This window comes from Diaphorina citri, unplaced genomic scaffold (assembly GCF_000475195.1).
Source record: "Diaphorina citri unplaced genomic scaffold, Diaci psyllid genome assembly version 1.1 scaffold978, whole genome shotgun sequence".
In the NCBI taxonomy this organism is placed as follows: Eukaryota; Metazoa; Arthropoda; class Insecta; order Hemiptera; family Psyllidae; genus Diaphorina; species Diaphorina citri.
In genome coordinates, this window is record NW_007378409.1 from 16,696 (window position 1) to 33,091 (window position 16,396).

At 38.0% G+C, this 16,396-nt stretch overlaps 1 protein-coding gene across 1 annotated transcript in view; it reads left to right on the top strand.

The window, feature by feature from the left end:
* LOC103513487 overlaps nucleotides 1-16,396 on the top strand; it is a 36,515-nt gene that overhangs the window by 4,613 nt on the left and 15,506 nt on the right. The window contains 4 exon segments of the mRNA XM_026826666.1: nucleotides 7,211-7,407; nucleotides 8,425-8,536; nucleotides 9,001-9,380; nucleotides 10,157-10,283. Coding sequence (XP_026682467.1) covers nucleotides 7,211-7,407; nucleotides 8,425-8,536; nucleotides 9,001-9,380; nucleotides 10,157-10,283 — 816 coding nt within the window.

Sequence of the window (16,396 nt, forward strand, 5' to 3'; positions counted from 1 at the left end):
TGTGATTTGGATTTTTTGAAGAAATGGTAGTTTTGTTACATCCACCAATGATACAAAGTAACAAAGCTGCTTTCATTAGGAACATAGGTATAAATATTTTTTTATTGTTTAATAAATATGATTTATTTTTCGAAGAAATGGTAGTTTTGGCATATCCTCTCAGCTAAGAGAACATAGTTAGGAAATATTTAGCTCGTACCTACTTAGAGTTAATACCTATCATGTAGCCATCGGGTGTCTATTTATGTCTTCTGCTATGACTTTTTAACAGTGATAAGACTAATAAGGGTTAATGGGGTAGAAAACAAGACTATCCCATGGATAAGGCTTCCGTCCCTCTATTTTTAATCAAAGTAAGGGTTCTTTAATGGCTTTCCAATGTTTTTCCAAGTAATTTATGAACTATGTGTGGACTTCACGTCAGGAGGCAAGAATGCTGTTTGGAAACAAAGGAGCTGAGGTGGCTTTTAGATTACATCAGGCAAATTGGAAATTGAGCTATCATTTTTAAGGAGAAGAAAGATAAGCTTAAGAGACACGCCCTTTATTTCCTATCGACTATCTTTATTTTATAGGAGCCCTTCCTTTTCAGGAACATTTTCAGTTACTAATCATAGGTAATCAACTAATCACAATCAGGTACCGTCAACCTACATACCTAGTTAGCTTGGAGGGCAGCGCATCTGCCTTGTAAGAGCTAGGTCGCGATTTCGATTCCCGACTGGAGCGAATTTTATCCTACACAGATATGGTTTGTTTTCGGAACAGCTGCTTTCCTATACTGTCTTAGTGTCTTAGCTTGGAGGGCAGCGCATCTGCCTTGTAAGAGCTAGGTCGCGATTTCGATTCCCGACTGGAGCGAATTTTATCCTACACAGATATATTATGGTTTGTTTTCGGAACAGCTGCTTTCCTATACTGTCTTAGTGTTTTCCTTCCCTCTTCGATTTCGGGACGATAAGACCTTAACAGTTACAGTTCCCTCTATCAAACCTCTTGGAGGGAAAAAAAGCCAAGAGGCTGAGAAAAACCCCGAAATTTCTCGTACGGTCACCTGTGCAGGCACATTGTTTTTATTGAGTTCAATTAATATCATTATGCAAATAGTACCTTATCCTTGAGACCTTGAGTCATGCTCTTTTTAGGATATATGACATCCGATTTAGACCTTGAGGGAGCGTTACTGCTGACCTACTCCATGATGTGGTCAACCTCGTAAATCATATTTAAATAGATACAGAGATAAAAACATCCTGTACTATGTTCTAATATTACCTATACGATTAAATACCTATGATGAGTCCAGGCAGGAAAAGCACAGTTAAAAACAATCAAGTAGTACTTGACTTCAAGTGACATGGGTACTAGTCAACTATAGGTATATAGGTTTACTATCTGTGAGAACATCCATACTTTTTTTTTTAGAGGTTTGACAGAGGGAACGATTAAAAGCGACCTACTCTCACGAGCAGAATGTTGGACGAAGCAGGTAACTATGATGCTTTCAGTATTTCCCGATAGAATACGAGAAGAAAATAGACTAGAAGAGAATAGAATAAACCTTACTTATTTATGTTTACTGATAGGATGAGACTGAAAAGTTCCTCTACCTTCCTGGTCTCTTTTGTCATGTCTGTAGTCAAGTTTGGGTGTTTGGACTCGGACAAGTTTGGTGGTCAGGTCAAATTTGATATCATGGATATCTGTGGATTTCTAGCTAACAAATAAAGACACAAACGAAGATACGAAGAAATGGTAGTTTTGGCATATCCTCTCAGCTAAGAGAACATAGTTAGGAAATATTTAGCTCGTACCTACTTAGAGTTAATACCTACATATCATGTAGCCATCGAGTGTCTTTTTATGTCTTCTGCTATGACTTTTTAACAGTGATAAGACTGGATTAAAAGCGACCTACTCTCACGAGCAGAATGTTGGACGAAGCAGGTAACTATGATGCTTTCAGTATTTCCCGATAGAATACGAGAATAAAATAGACCAGAAGAGAATAGAATAAACCTTATTTATTTATGTTTACTGATAGGATGAGACTGAAAAGTTCCTCTACCTTCCTGGGTCTCTTTTGTCATGTCTGTGGTCAAGTTTGGTGTTTGGACTCGGACAAGTTTGGTGGCCAGGTCAAATTTGATATCATGGATATTATCTGTGGATTTCTAGCTAACAAATAAAGACACAAACGAAGATACTTAACAGAAATGCGCCTACTTTCCAACTAGCCTTTTTGGGTCTTTGACTTTTCCATATCTCTGTTTTCTCTTTGAAACATTCGGAAATGGTTTTGTAACAGATACGTCAGAGTCCTATTGATTGGTAAGCCCTGATCTAGGCTACGAATAAAGGGCCATTATTTTTATCACCTATTGAATTTCTTTGTCTATCTGCATTTTGTGATAAGTTGATAAGATATTATGAACGGATATTGATTCCAATATCTATATATGTTTCTTCTCTTTATCTTTATGACTATTTCATTCGAATGTCCATCATTATAGAATCGTTTCCATTCTGTTGTTATTGTTTATGATCTTTTTGTTCTGTTTTGGGCTTTGCCTATTCGGATTGGATTGTTTCGTCAGCCGGGACTAATCGTTCATTATTCTCAATGCTTCTAAAGTATAGGTTCCTAGTTCCTACTAGTGGGCTACGTAGGTCTTATGATCTTTTTGTTCTGTTTTGGGCTTTGCCTATTCGGATTGGATTGTTTCGTCAGCCGGGACTAATCGTTCATTAATCTCAATGCTTCTAACGTATAGGTTCCTAGTTCCTAATAGTAGGTTACGTAGGTCTTGAATTCACTGAATAAAGCTCTGAAACATTAGCTGTATAGATTAAAAAGTCCAAAATTGTTGCAGTCCATGAGTCTCGAAATTAATGGGTCTCATACATCTTTTTGTTCTGTTTTGGGCTTTGCCTATTCGGATTGGATTGTTTCGTCAGCCGGGACTAATCGTTCATTATTCTCAATGCTTCTAAAATATAGGTTCCTAGTTTCTACTAGTAGGTTACGTAGGTCTTGAATTCACTGAATAAAGCTCTGAAACATTAGCTGTATAGATTAAAAAGTCCGAAATTGTTGCAGTCTATGAGTCTCGAAATTAATGGGTCTCATACATGAGTTGTAGGTACATACATGAATTGTAGGTAAGTAGGTAAGAGTTCTCAAAGTTCAAGAAAATTAATCTTCTAAACCCAGAAAAAATGTGTTATTTGGCGTTCTACAAACTGTTGTACTGTAGCTCTGAAACATTAGCTGTATAGATTAAAAAGTCCGAAATTGTTGCAGTCTATGAGTCTCGAAATTAATGGGTCTCATACATGAGTTCTCAAAGTTCAAGAAAATTAATCTTCTAAACTCAGAAAAAATGTGTTATTTGGCGTTCTACAAACTGTTGTACTGCGAACAAATGTGTTAACATGTGGCCTTCTGGGGCGGTTTTCGCCTGGTCACATGGTGTAGAATTATTGTAAACACACATGTGGCTAATAAATAATCTGTTAATAAATAGGGATTGTCCCAGAATGCAACAATTGCTGAAAAAAATAAATGTACCAGCATACAGAAAGACAGAACATACTGTATCGGAATTCTATTAACCCTCACCCCTCTATGTTTGAAATAAGAGGGGGCCGGGACCCTCTTGTATAAGGTGTATGAAGAGATAGAGGGATAAGGGACGTTTGGAAGATGACGTATAGACGTTAACCGAAACGTTAAGAAATCGGAAGGGATTGGAAATGGAATTATTCTGGATTAAATTTTTATTTTTATACAGGGTGAACGGGTTGATTTTTTTTTTTTTTTTTTTAAAAAAATTTTTAAAATAATTTTTTTTTCTTTTTTAAAAAGATTTTTTTTTTTTTTTTTTTTTTTTTTTTGCGCCTTGGTTTTGTAATAGGCTCTTGTAGAAGGAGACGTTTCAAATTGAACAGTTTAACCTATCCCAAAATTTTGGGGTTAACTATACATTTCTTTCATGCCAGGAATTCATCAAAATCTTGAATAACCTTGGGTACATATGGATATCTAATAGATAAGAACAATGTTTTGTGGTTTGGAATACCCTGATATCCACCTCTTTTACTCGGGTCGCCACAACAGAAGTAATTTTCCTACACCCTGTAGACAAGATATTCTAAATCCCTTTTTGAGCCACCCTGTCTTAGGATTCGCATTATCCCGTATGTAACTCAAGGAAATAACTTCCTGTGTGCAATATGAATGTGAGTTATGTATTTATTCGTATATGAGTTATATAGATGTATATTTTAAATAAATAGAATATGACTCGTACATAACATTGTAGGTATAGCTGTATTGTATTTTGTATCAAGGTCCCTTATCTTGAGCTACATTGGTCTAGCTATAGTTTGATAACGCCATTCTGTGAATGCAGAATAAAAAGTAGGGTGTATCCCAGTTTTTATTTTATTGTATCCATTAGGGTTGTAAAACAACATAGGTATTACCTACACTGTCAAGTACAAAAAAATACATTTCAAAAATTTCATCCTGAAATTCCTCGTCTTTCAATAATGTGCTTGGGTTAGGTCACGAATGTCGTGATAACATTTTTTGACGCCCAGCCTAGTTAGCTTGGGCTGAATTGCGTCTGCCTTATAAGCGCTAAGTCGCGGGTTCGATTCCCGTGGGGGGGCGGATTTTATTCTCAAAAGATAAGGTTCGTTCTCGGAACGGCTAGCTTTTTTCTATCCTGTTTTCCATCTCTCTTCGCTTTCGGGACGATATAAGACCACAGCAGTTATTGTTCCCTCTATCAAACCTCTTAAAAAAAAATATTTTCTACCCGATCATAACATGTGACCATGTGGGGGCATTAGAAGCTATTATTTGACTTCGATCGCTAATCCATCATGGACCACCTGAACATGAAACCAAGGTCTTTACCATAATACCAACAGGGGTATTCGTATTACACACAAGGATATGGGGATAGGGGTATTACAGTTACACCACCTTACATTTTCCATTAAACACCACGTAGGTATATACACGTATCACGTATACATATGTGAATATACGTACCTATCTATATTTACATAGAGATATACTTACATACTTACGTACGCATTGATATACATAGGTACTAGAAACTATAATATGTAGGTATTGATCGTCTATCGTTTGATGACGTCATTGTATACACAATCCTAATGTATTCTTATATCTGATAAGGTTTGAACGTTGACCCCAACTGTCATGTTCAGTGCCTTGGTCCTTGGGAAGAAATCGAATCACGTGACCATTCGTCAGGTAACAAATTTGTCCTTTCTGGTGACGTCATTCATCCTTCGAAGTCCATGAATGATCCTTTCTTTTGGATATAAAATAAATTCGGCATATCACTAAACTCAAGTCGGTAACATTGTGTCTGATGGTTGATTTGGTTCATACTGAGACGGATGACTATTGTAGTCCCTATGAACGGAATGGAGTTAGAATAGGTACCTCGTTTTTTCTGCCAGAACAAGACTGAAAAGTTCCTTTATCCCAAAGGTCTAAACAAGATGAAATTGCTGATTTTATTATCTGGATAGCTATGAAGAGGGTTCTCAGAACTAAGTTGATTGAAACAGTTTAATTATAATTGCTGCTCTTAATTGGGCCTCTGGAAGCTGCTGATTAAAAGCCACTTTTTTTTTTGAGCAGAATGTTGGACGAAGCAGGTAACTATGATGCTTTCAGTATTTCCCGATAGAATACGAGAATAAAATAGACCAGAAGAGAATAGAATAAACCTTATTTATTTATGTTTACTGATAGGATGAGACTGAAAAGTTCCTCTACCTTCCTGGGTCTCTTTTGTCATGTCTGTGGTCAAGTTTGGTGTTTGGACTCGGACAAGTTTGGTGGCCAGGTCAAATTTGATATCATGGATATTATCTGTGGATTTCTAGCTAACAAATAAAGACACAAACGAAGATACTTAACAGAAATGCGCCTACTTTCCAACTAGCCTTTTTGGGTCTTTGACTTTTCCATATCTCTGTTTTCTCTTTGAAACATTCGGAAATGGTTTTGTAACAGATACGTCAGAGTCCTATTGATTGGTAAGCCCTGATCTAGGCTACGAATAAAGGGCCATTATTTTTATCACCTATTGAATTTCTTTGTCTATCTGCATTTTGTGATAAGTTGATAAGATATTATGAACGGATATTGATTCCAATATCTATATATGTTTCTTCTCTTTATCTTTATGACTATTTCATTCGAATGTCCATCATTATAGAATCGTTTCCATTCTGTTGTTATTGTTTATGATCTTTTTGTTCTGTTTTGGGCTTTGCCTATTCGGATTGGATTGTTTCGTCAGCCGGGACTAATCGTTCATTATTCTCAATGCTTCTAAAGTATAGGTTCCTAGTTCCTACTAGTGGGCTACGTAGGTCTTGAATTCACTGAATAAAGCTCTGAAACATTAGCTGTATAGATTAAAAAGTCCGAAATTGTTGCAGTCTATGAGTCTCGAAATTAATGGGTCTCATACATGAGTTCTCAAAGTTCAAGAAAATTAATCTTCTAAACTCAGAAAAAATGTGTTATTTGGCGTTCTACAAACTGTTGTACTGCGAACAAATGTGTTAACATGTGGCCTTCTGGGGCGGTTTTCGCCTGGTCACATGGTGTAGAATTATTGTAAACACACATGTGGCTAATAAATAATCTGTTAATAAATAGGGATTGTCCCAGAATGCAACAATTGCTGAAAAAAATAAATGTACCAGCATACAGAAAGACAGAACATACTGTATCGGAATTCTATTAACCCTCACCCCTCTATGTTTGAAACAAGAGGGGGCCAGGACCCTCTTGTATAAGGTGTGTAAAGAGGAGATAGAGGGATAAGGGACGTTTGGAAGATGACGTAAGGTAAGTAGGAAACTTTCTATAAGGACGTTTATTGAGTAGGAACTCTCCATTCAGTGATAAGCAACACGACGCGATGCCTCAAAAAAACCTCACCAAGCCTGAGTGGGGCCGGGAACAGCAGCACACGATTGCCTAGATGAACATCCATAAGAACTAGGTACGCGAAACCTCGCCTTCAGTAGTCCGTTGGGAACTGGTGCATTCAAATCAAAGTGCTATTAAGTACTGCTGGAATGAAATTCCTTGGTCATTTCCGCGAGCTCTAATAGAACAACTGAACAACCAAACCATATTTTAAACCATCGTATTTCATCATCTACAAGTATCACAGTTGATTTCATTCACGCATGTTTCTTCTCCTCTATTTTCCACAGATTACGTCGGGTTTATCAAGAAAATCATGAAACTCATGCAAAATTCATATCCTCTGATTCAGAAAATTCAAATCGAACTCAAGTTGCAGGAAAACACGCTCCTTCCTCAGAACACGTCATGTAAGTCGACTTTATAAGGAGTAACTAACTGTCTGGCTGGGTACTTTAAACAGGGTGAATAACAGGCTGAATTTCCCTTGCTAAAGAAATAGTAAAGGTTGAGTGCGAAGGGCATCCACTCTTAAAATTTGCAGCTAAAACTAAATGTCAGCCCAAAGCAATCACCCTACTTAGGGCTGATTGAGAGGCTGACGACAAACGCCGACCCCGTCTGTACACGGGAAAAAGGCGAAGAAAAAGAAGATAAGTATGAAGTTGAATGTATAGTAAAAGTTGATTGGTTTCATCAAAATAAGATTGGTAAAACTCGAAATGAAATAAATATGTATTGAATTTCCGTCTGTTCACACCCATGACAGCTGGCAGATCCGATTTCAAAGCCGATAAAATTGTTACTGAAGAAAAAAAAAAAATCTATGTTTCGAGTTCATGATGAAATTTATACCTGCATTTCTCAACTTCTTTATTAGATTACACTTAAAAATAATAGAACATAGATAGATAGATAGATAGATTAGTATAGGTAGTAAACAGATCCCATTTTGATAGCTATAGTCATAAGCAGATAAAGCTGTCAATATCTGATTTCCTTTGTCCTCTGACCAATCAATAAAACCAGTTCGTCAACTTCAAGATAAATTTGTCACGCCATGAGATTCATCATGATTATTTGTCATGAATCTCATGATTTGTGGTTATGAAATGATAGAAGCGGATTAACTCTCGTCTTAAATTTTATTGTTAGTAGAATGAAAAGTCTTGAGGCATGCCTGAAGTTCTACCTTAAGACCTTGTTTAGACTGCTGGGGTAAAGGCACTTTTTGGGCCCATTCAAGCAGGATGAACAAGAGTCAGATATATTCTATTCTATGTGTTCTATTCTTTTTGTTGCTAAATTGTATCAAAATAAAATAAAAGATCTAATCTACTTTGTTGCTGTTGTTACCTGAATTTGAAACCACGGACCACACCTGAAGTTAAAGTAAAACTTTCTCATTGTTTGACTTTTGTTTCCAGTATCGAAAGATGAAAGCTTGGAGTTGAAGAAAATCCCAATCACGGAGGATGAAGTTCTCAAAATCATCGAATCTTCCTATCCCAACCCTATCACAGTAGAACATATTGCCAAGTAAGTTCTTCAAGTAATACAAGTAATTTAGTAAGTTCTCTCTAAATTTATCAACACCGCTTGTGAGAAAAAGGACAAAATTTTAGCGAGTTTTTTCACCATGATGAGAATTCGTAAGTGGGCTTCCACTTCCACCATCACGTCAAAGTTAAACGGATAAATCGTACCCAATGAATTATGAAAACTCTCTGATTATGTTCTGGGGACACCTCAGAGGATTTTGACTCAGTTAGGAAAACACTCATAGGTACTTCAATATTCATTCAGTCTTTTACTAAGGAGCGCGGTAGCGCTCCGCCCCGCCAAGTCAAAACAGTTTGACAGTTTATTTTATAGGGACAGAGAAATTTCAGTCTGAGCCGGCATTCGAGCAGTACTAACCAAAAAGGTCTTTCGGATATAACGAGACCTGTGACATCGAAAGTTGACTCTAAAGGAGATATCCTTTCCTTTCTTCTTCACAGAGAACGTCACTGGGATCTCGAGGACGTCAAGAACCACGTGAACAAACTGCAGGAGAAACTTCTAGTCAAATCTCTCGAGCATGGCGGCTTCACCCGGATCGAAACCAACAAAGTCCAAGTGGTCAAACAGATGCCAACGATTACCAAAGCTCGTCAGCCGACCATTGCTATCATCACGGCTCAGTACTGCGAGAAGCTGGCCGTGGACGCCCTCATTGATGATAAGGAAACGTTTGTCCGCTATACGACTGTGGGGGAGTCGAATGTTTATACCCTGGGGAACATGGGGCCACATCGAATAGTTTGCACCAAGTTGCCGACCATTGGGCATACGAGAGAGGCGATGACGGCGGCGGGAAACACGATCACCAGGCTGCTAGGTGAGGAACTAGGGAGTTGAAGCAACCTCCGTGGCCGAGTGGGTATCACACTAGGCTTGCACGCAGGAAGTCCGGGTTCGATTCCCGCCGGGGCCGAGGTTTTTTCGGTTCTGTGCTTGGAGTTCGGGGTGCACTCAGCCTCGTGAGGACAATTGAGTAGCTACTTTAATCGAGTAGGACCAAGTGGCGGCATTACCAGAGTAAAAAGATTATTGAAATATGGAAGTTGATTGCAAAGGAGGCACTTAGTAATTTTGTGATATCCACTAAAGTTGTGAAAAAGCTCTGCTTTACTACAAAGAATTTGAGATTTGATTTGAAATAGGGAGTTGCTTGGGTTAGGCACTGTTGATTAGAGTATTGCTCATGGTGACAGGCGGGAAATTTGAAGGAACTTATTTGATGCGGAGTCAGAATTGGAGTTACTACATACCTAGCATAAATAATAGTAAATTTTACTAAGAAGTAAATCTTATGAAGAGGGTGATAAACAAGCTGGTAAAAACTAGTTAGCTAAAGCCCATAGAGCTTTCACAGAACTAGCTTTCTTCTTCAATATTGGTGTACTCATTAACAAGGTTATTTATTTTCACGAGGCACTACCCAATGAGGGCTGACAAAATCCAATTCATAGAAAGGATCATATCAAAGTTTCATTTTTTCTCACCCTGACTAAATCATGTGTTAGAGTGCAATTCTCCTACATACTGAACTCCGCACACAGGAATTTCGTTGTAAAGACCCCCATTTCAATGTAATGTAATCATGTGTTACAGGAACTTTTCAAAATGTGGACCATGTGTTTCTGGTGGGCGTAGGAGGCGGGGTGCCCCATTATACCGACCATTCGCGACATGTGCGACTCGGAGATGTGGTGGTGTCGCATGTTGCGCCTGATAGGAGGTGAGTAGCGAGTCACTTCGAGTGACTAGTTGAATACAAACTTGATTAATTTAAATGTTTTACCGCCGTTTTTATTTCGTAGCAATGAAACAACTGCTACATTAGACGCATGTGGTCTGTGTCGTAGAATGTGTTCTCGTTTCACACACAACCTTCCTCCTTTTTCATACGGGCTTAGGACCGTCAATGGCGGAGTTATTGTACCTCTAGTATAATGCTTGCTACTCACGCTCAGAAAGTCTGTCAGACTTGGGTCAGACCTGAAGCTTCTCCCGCCACACACAGACGGTCTGACAGACCTAGGTCTGTGAGGCCGCGGTCTGCAGCATTGTACACTAACAGTACCTACAATAGTAAAATTACCAGTGTGGTAATTAGTGTAGGTACTGTGATGGTTATTTGTGATGTATGTACTGATTGCACGTTTTACAATATTACCTACAAGTTGTTTTATGGCCCTGAAGATCTGAGTGAGCTGGTAGGTATCTACTAGCTACGTCTTGTGCATACAATAACAACAACAAATAAATAATAGTAATAATGACATACAGAATAACAACAATAATAACATACAGAATAGCAATAAGAATGACACATCATGTGGCATATTGTCTGTTTATTGACAATAGTGCCATAAGTTGTGAGTGGGAGGTGGGAGGTCAGAGAATTCGTGTGTTCTAGATCTGAAAAAAATGACTCAATTTTCGCATTTGTAAACAACAAATAACACCAACAGATATCTGATGAATAGTCAGTTCTAGCTATTTGTCAGAGTGAGTAATTTATGTGCTTGATCAGTAGCGCTCGCCTAGTAAACAGGAGGATGCGGGTTCAATCCTTGCTTCGGAATGAAATTTTATTGTATACCCGGCTTTAAACCCCCTCTTTGCCTCTTATCGAGGGTAAAAATAATAATAAGTCGGTAGGTATAGGTACATAGCTAGTTATACTTATACCCAACGCCAACGGTTCCGTAGGTATAATATAGGTAAGTAGATAATATAGGTAAGTACCTATACAAATCTACTTACCTAGATATATTATTAATTATTATTTTACCCAAATGTACCTCAGAATCTCTAACTTAACTGTGCATCATTAGTACCATAATGAACATCATGTTGTATGCACCTTAGGTGCCATCAGATAAACAAGTGGCATCATTAATAATGTTTTGTTCCATGCGAATTTCTCAAGGTCTGTGTTATCTGCGAACTTATTCTCAAAACAAAATATTCTTATCACTGCCTGCCTCAGCTGTTATCAATCACGCCTTATCACTTCTCTCTCTCTTAATAAATTAATTTATTTCACTCAAATTTGACCTTTTTTTTTACTTTTCTCAAATACCCATTGTTTCAAAAATAATTAGGAATAATTTCATTTTTATTTCTATTGGGCAAATTGTGTAGGAAAATAAATCGTACCCACAGATATTTAATTTAAAAAAGTATAATATATAAATTTTATTATATGATTTCTTGTATTTTATGTACAGGGGGGGAATTATGAATAAATGTCTTAAAAGAAGAAAAAACAAGTTCAAAAGAAAAAAAGAAGCACTTTTATAATCTTTTTAAAAATTTAATATTACAATTTTACTTTTCTGCTTTATTTTCTTTTATATAACTGGCCAAAATAATAATATAATCAAGATAGGTGTAGCTGTAGATATAATTTATAGGAAAAGAAAATATCAGATAAACCGCTTTTCAACGATTTGCTTCGTTTTCAACTGTTCTGATCTCAAATCAGTCTGTCTGTAGTAACAGAGACACAAAGATTGCCTAAGCTACATTTGTTATACCAAATGCATCTCAACTTGACAAAACCTCTGTAACTTGGTATTGGTATGAGCGGGCCATCGACCATTTCGGCCCTATATGATGTCACTGCGACCTGATTAGATCTTCTATGACTAACACTCAGTGCAATAGTCCTAAACAAAAATGGACGCGGCACACAAGGGATCAAGAAGAAACCGCCTTAACATAATAAATACCTACCTCGAAAACAAAAGATAATAGAATCAACCACAGATCAAAACAAAGATAACACTTGCAGGAATAGTTCCTGGTTCATCGAGAGAGCTCAGCACTTCCTAGCTCCTAAAAAGGGTGGGGTACCGTTTTGCCCCGTGTTCCCCTAACAACTAAATCTATAACTTACTGATTTGAATTGATTCGGAAGGAAATTACGAACTTGGTCATCATCAGCAAAGAAGGAAATCACGTGGTTAGGTTTTAGTCATTCATTTCAAGGTGATATCACTTGACCTAGTCAATAGTACGGTTCACTTGATGCACCTATCGCATAGGATACTACCTTAGTACAGTAGATAAGTGCAAACTATGAAGCGGTTGGGTGGAAGAACTCCTTTTGGAAAATCCTACCTCAATAAATAAAGCCATAAAATAGGACAATTTTATGAGCCAAAGGTGTTCATTTAAATTTGAAATAACAAAGTGGACCTTAGGAACCTAAGATTCCCAAAACCGTTTTTAGTACCAGTTGGTTCCCGTATTTGCGAAGGTCAGTGACCCTTTAGGAATCTCGGATCTCTAATAATAATGTGGTCGAACGAGTGAGGATAAAATTCCATGCCTCGGTTAGGATTGAACCCGCGCTCTCCTGTTTACCAGGCGAGTGCCTTGACCACTACGCCATCGAGGCAGGTTCACAGCGGCACTACGAAATGTAGTAAGAATTACTATTTCCGCTGGCAATCAGTATATGGCCAAATAGTGAGTAGTTTGTCACAATTACTCGTTTGCCCGTACAAGGCAAACTATGCACAAACATGTAGGCAACTTGGTAACCCTACTATGATAGATAGGTTTATAGATATTTGACCAGTTTTACAATCCTAGAAAAGCGAAAGTGAAATCCGGAAACCCCTAGCTCTATGTATGGAGAAGACCTTGCTAACGTTGTAGGTGCTGGGTTATGCGAGGTTAATGGTTTACAATGTGTACCTAGTACCTTTCATACCTACCCACTACCTAGTCTATTTATTTACCTATAATCCGGGCTTTACCTAGATACTCGTACAAGGTGATGATTTGTACACTGGTAATAGAGGTACCCACGGTTAATACAGCATCTGCTAAGTAGAAATGAAGACAATAAAAAGATATTTCAAACCTACGTTCGTGTAGGCATTCTGTCTAATGGTAGGTATACCTTGCAAACTTTGTTGGTTTTATTACTCTTTTTGCTGTCGGATTAATAGTTCCCTAATTCCTCATTTTTTCTGCTCTCCAAATTTGAAACCTCACCTACATCCGCGCATAAGATCTAGTCCAACCCAGTCGGAATCATCGAGCGCCATTCCCTGGATCAAGTTTATCAATGAAGGCATGACACACTTGGATGGGGACTTTGTAAGGCCATCCGCGGAGTCTGATAAGCTGTATATGTGTGTTGGAGAACACGATATCATAGAAGTCGCTCATCCGACGGTACCAGAGCATTTGAAACTGTAAGTACCAATGTTTAATTGGCTCGTCCTGAACCACCACCATCAGGAGGACTTGTGCTTGTTCTTTAAAAGCAGAGAGAGAACCCTTTGAAAGTCCACTAGCTAGGTTGGTTAGGGCGCTAAAATTGCGGAATTTCGAAGAAGTATATTATTAGAAACGCACTTTTTGCAAACTCCGCGGTTAGTGAGCTCAAACTCTCGAGTTTCGTCTTGTCAGAAACCGGGCCTTAGACGTTCTCCTCCTGTTTATAGTCCCACAGCTAGACACTAGTCTACTCTCTGTTTAACGTCCCCTAGCCAGACCGTCTGTCTATCTTTAGTGACGGAGTTTTACGTTTTAGCAGTTAATGTTCCCTGTATCAAACCTCTTCTGCCTCTTCAAAATTATCTCAGTAATCTGTTCTCTTTTCATTTCCAGCACGGAAGGTGTGCCGCGACTACATCTAGGCCCCATAGCGTCCGGCCGTGCCGTACTTCGGGACGAGCAACTGCGGCAAGCATTCGCCCTGCGCTGTTCCGCTAAAGCATTCGATTCTGAATTTGACTCAGTAATCGAGTCCGTCATCGGGAATTGCCGCGACTGTTTTGCCGTAGTTAGAGGTGTGGCGGATTATAGGGACGGCACGAGACGGTCCGAGTGGCAACCCTAGACGGTGTGTTCAATTTCGAATGCAAGGAGTATTGTCCGAGTCGGTTTGATATTCAAGAGACCGCCATTCAGCTGAAGGAAGAGGTAAGTGGCTGATCCACCAAACCACTCCACAACCCTCCAGTCCTCACTTTTTAAGTTTTTACTCCGCAAGCTTAAAAAAAAAATCTGGTGTGAACATCACACGACTTTCCTTATCCTATTGAATGATGCTTATTTGAGTGATCTTTTACCCTAACTTTTACAATCCGTCCTAATAGTATTTTTTTCTTTCTTTCTTTCTTTTCTTTTTTTTCCAACATAGAATCAAGTTGTAAACGATTATGTGACTTTTAATTCAGTCATCATACGAAATTTCTCTTTGGAATTTTAATGCAGTCACCATACGAAATTTCTCTTTGGACTTTTAATGTAGACATCATACGAAATTTCTCTTTGGACTAGTTTGGACAATGGCCCCCGACCATACGCGCTGCCAGTCTAAACTAGTTCAAAGAGAAATGTCGTATGATAACTGAATTAAAAATCACACAATCGAATACAACTCTACTGTTCGGCCCTGGTTATCTAGGGGTTCTCAGCGGCTTTTTTGTTGTATAATTTGCTGAAATGAGTTGTATTTTCCTTATGGAAACGATTCCGATATTTGGACAATGGCCCCGGACCATACTCGCTGCCAGTCTAAACTAGTCCAAAATTCGTATGCTGACTGAATTAAAAATCACACAATCGAATACAACTCTACTGTTCAGCCCTGGTTATCTAGGGGTTCTCAGCGGCTTTTTTGTTGTATAATTTGCTGAAATGAGTTGTATTTTCCTTATGGAAACGATTCCGATGGGGGAAAAACAAGCTTCAAAAGAAGAGAAATTCCAAGGGAAAATACGACTTTGCTTTGATAAGTTTACCAACTCGAGTTATATCTTCAACCCGATGTTAACTCGGTTTGGTAAACGTTGGGAGACTTTGAGAACGGGTCATAAGAATTAAACGAACCTAATAGGCATTGCTTTTTATATTTTCGCTTCTAGACAAATCTTGTCTCTTTTGAATTTTGTAAATTCTAATGCTATCCAACACTATTTAGGGTCGAATTGTATAAAAATGGGAATATTTTTAAATTCAATCACTACTACCTCTGTACTAACATAGCACGTTCAGTAATACCTATACCTACATACTTACGAAATATTTTAAGGTCAAATTTTAAGGAACCCCTTAACTATATTGGAGGGATGTTTTATTTTGCGGTTTGGCCCTTGAAGATATAATAATAAAATAAATATATTTCAAAACTCGAAAATAATCCCATTTTATGATTTACCCCTAATGCCCGGGACCATTGGAATTTTCTGGCTCAGTAAAGAAAAAAAAATCCTCTTATCCTATTGGTCAAATCTTGTAAACAATTCCTACACGACCAATAGGATAAGAAATTGTCTATTTATGTCCGAGGGCCGCAGCACCCTTGGCGAGCACTGATGTTAAGTAACGTCGAGTATGGAACGTATGTGGATGGGTGACAGTCCGGAAATAGACAAGTGCTGCTAGTTCTTAACACTTACAACAGGTCTGACTAATTTAAATTTTGTTTGTTATTACAGCACCCCTGGCGAGCACTGATGTTAAGTAACGTCGAGCATGGAACGTATCTGGATGGGTGACAGTCCGGAAATAGACAAGTGCTGCTAGTTCTTAACACTTACAACAGGTCTGACTAATTTAAATTTTGTTTGTTATTTACTTAATAAATTAATTTATTTCACTCAAATTTGACCTTTTTTTTTACTTTTCTCAAATACCCATTGTTTCAAAAATAATTAGGAATAATTTCATTTTTATTTCTATTGGGCAAATTGTGTAGGAAAATAAATCGTACCCACAGATATTTAATTTAAAAAAGTATAATATATAAATTTTATTATATTATTTCATGTATTTTATGTACAAGGGGGGGGGAGGGGGGGGAGAAAATTATAAATA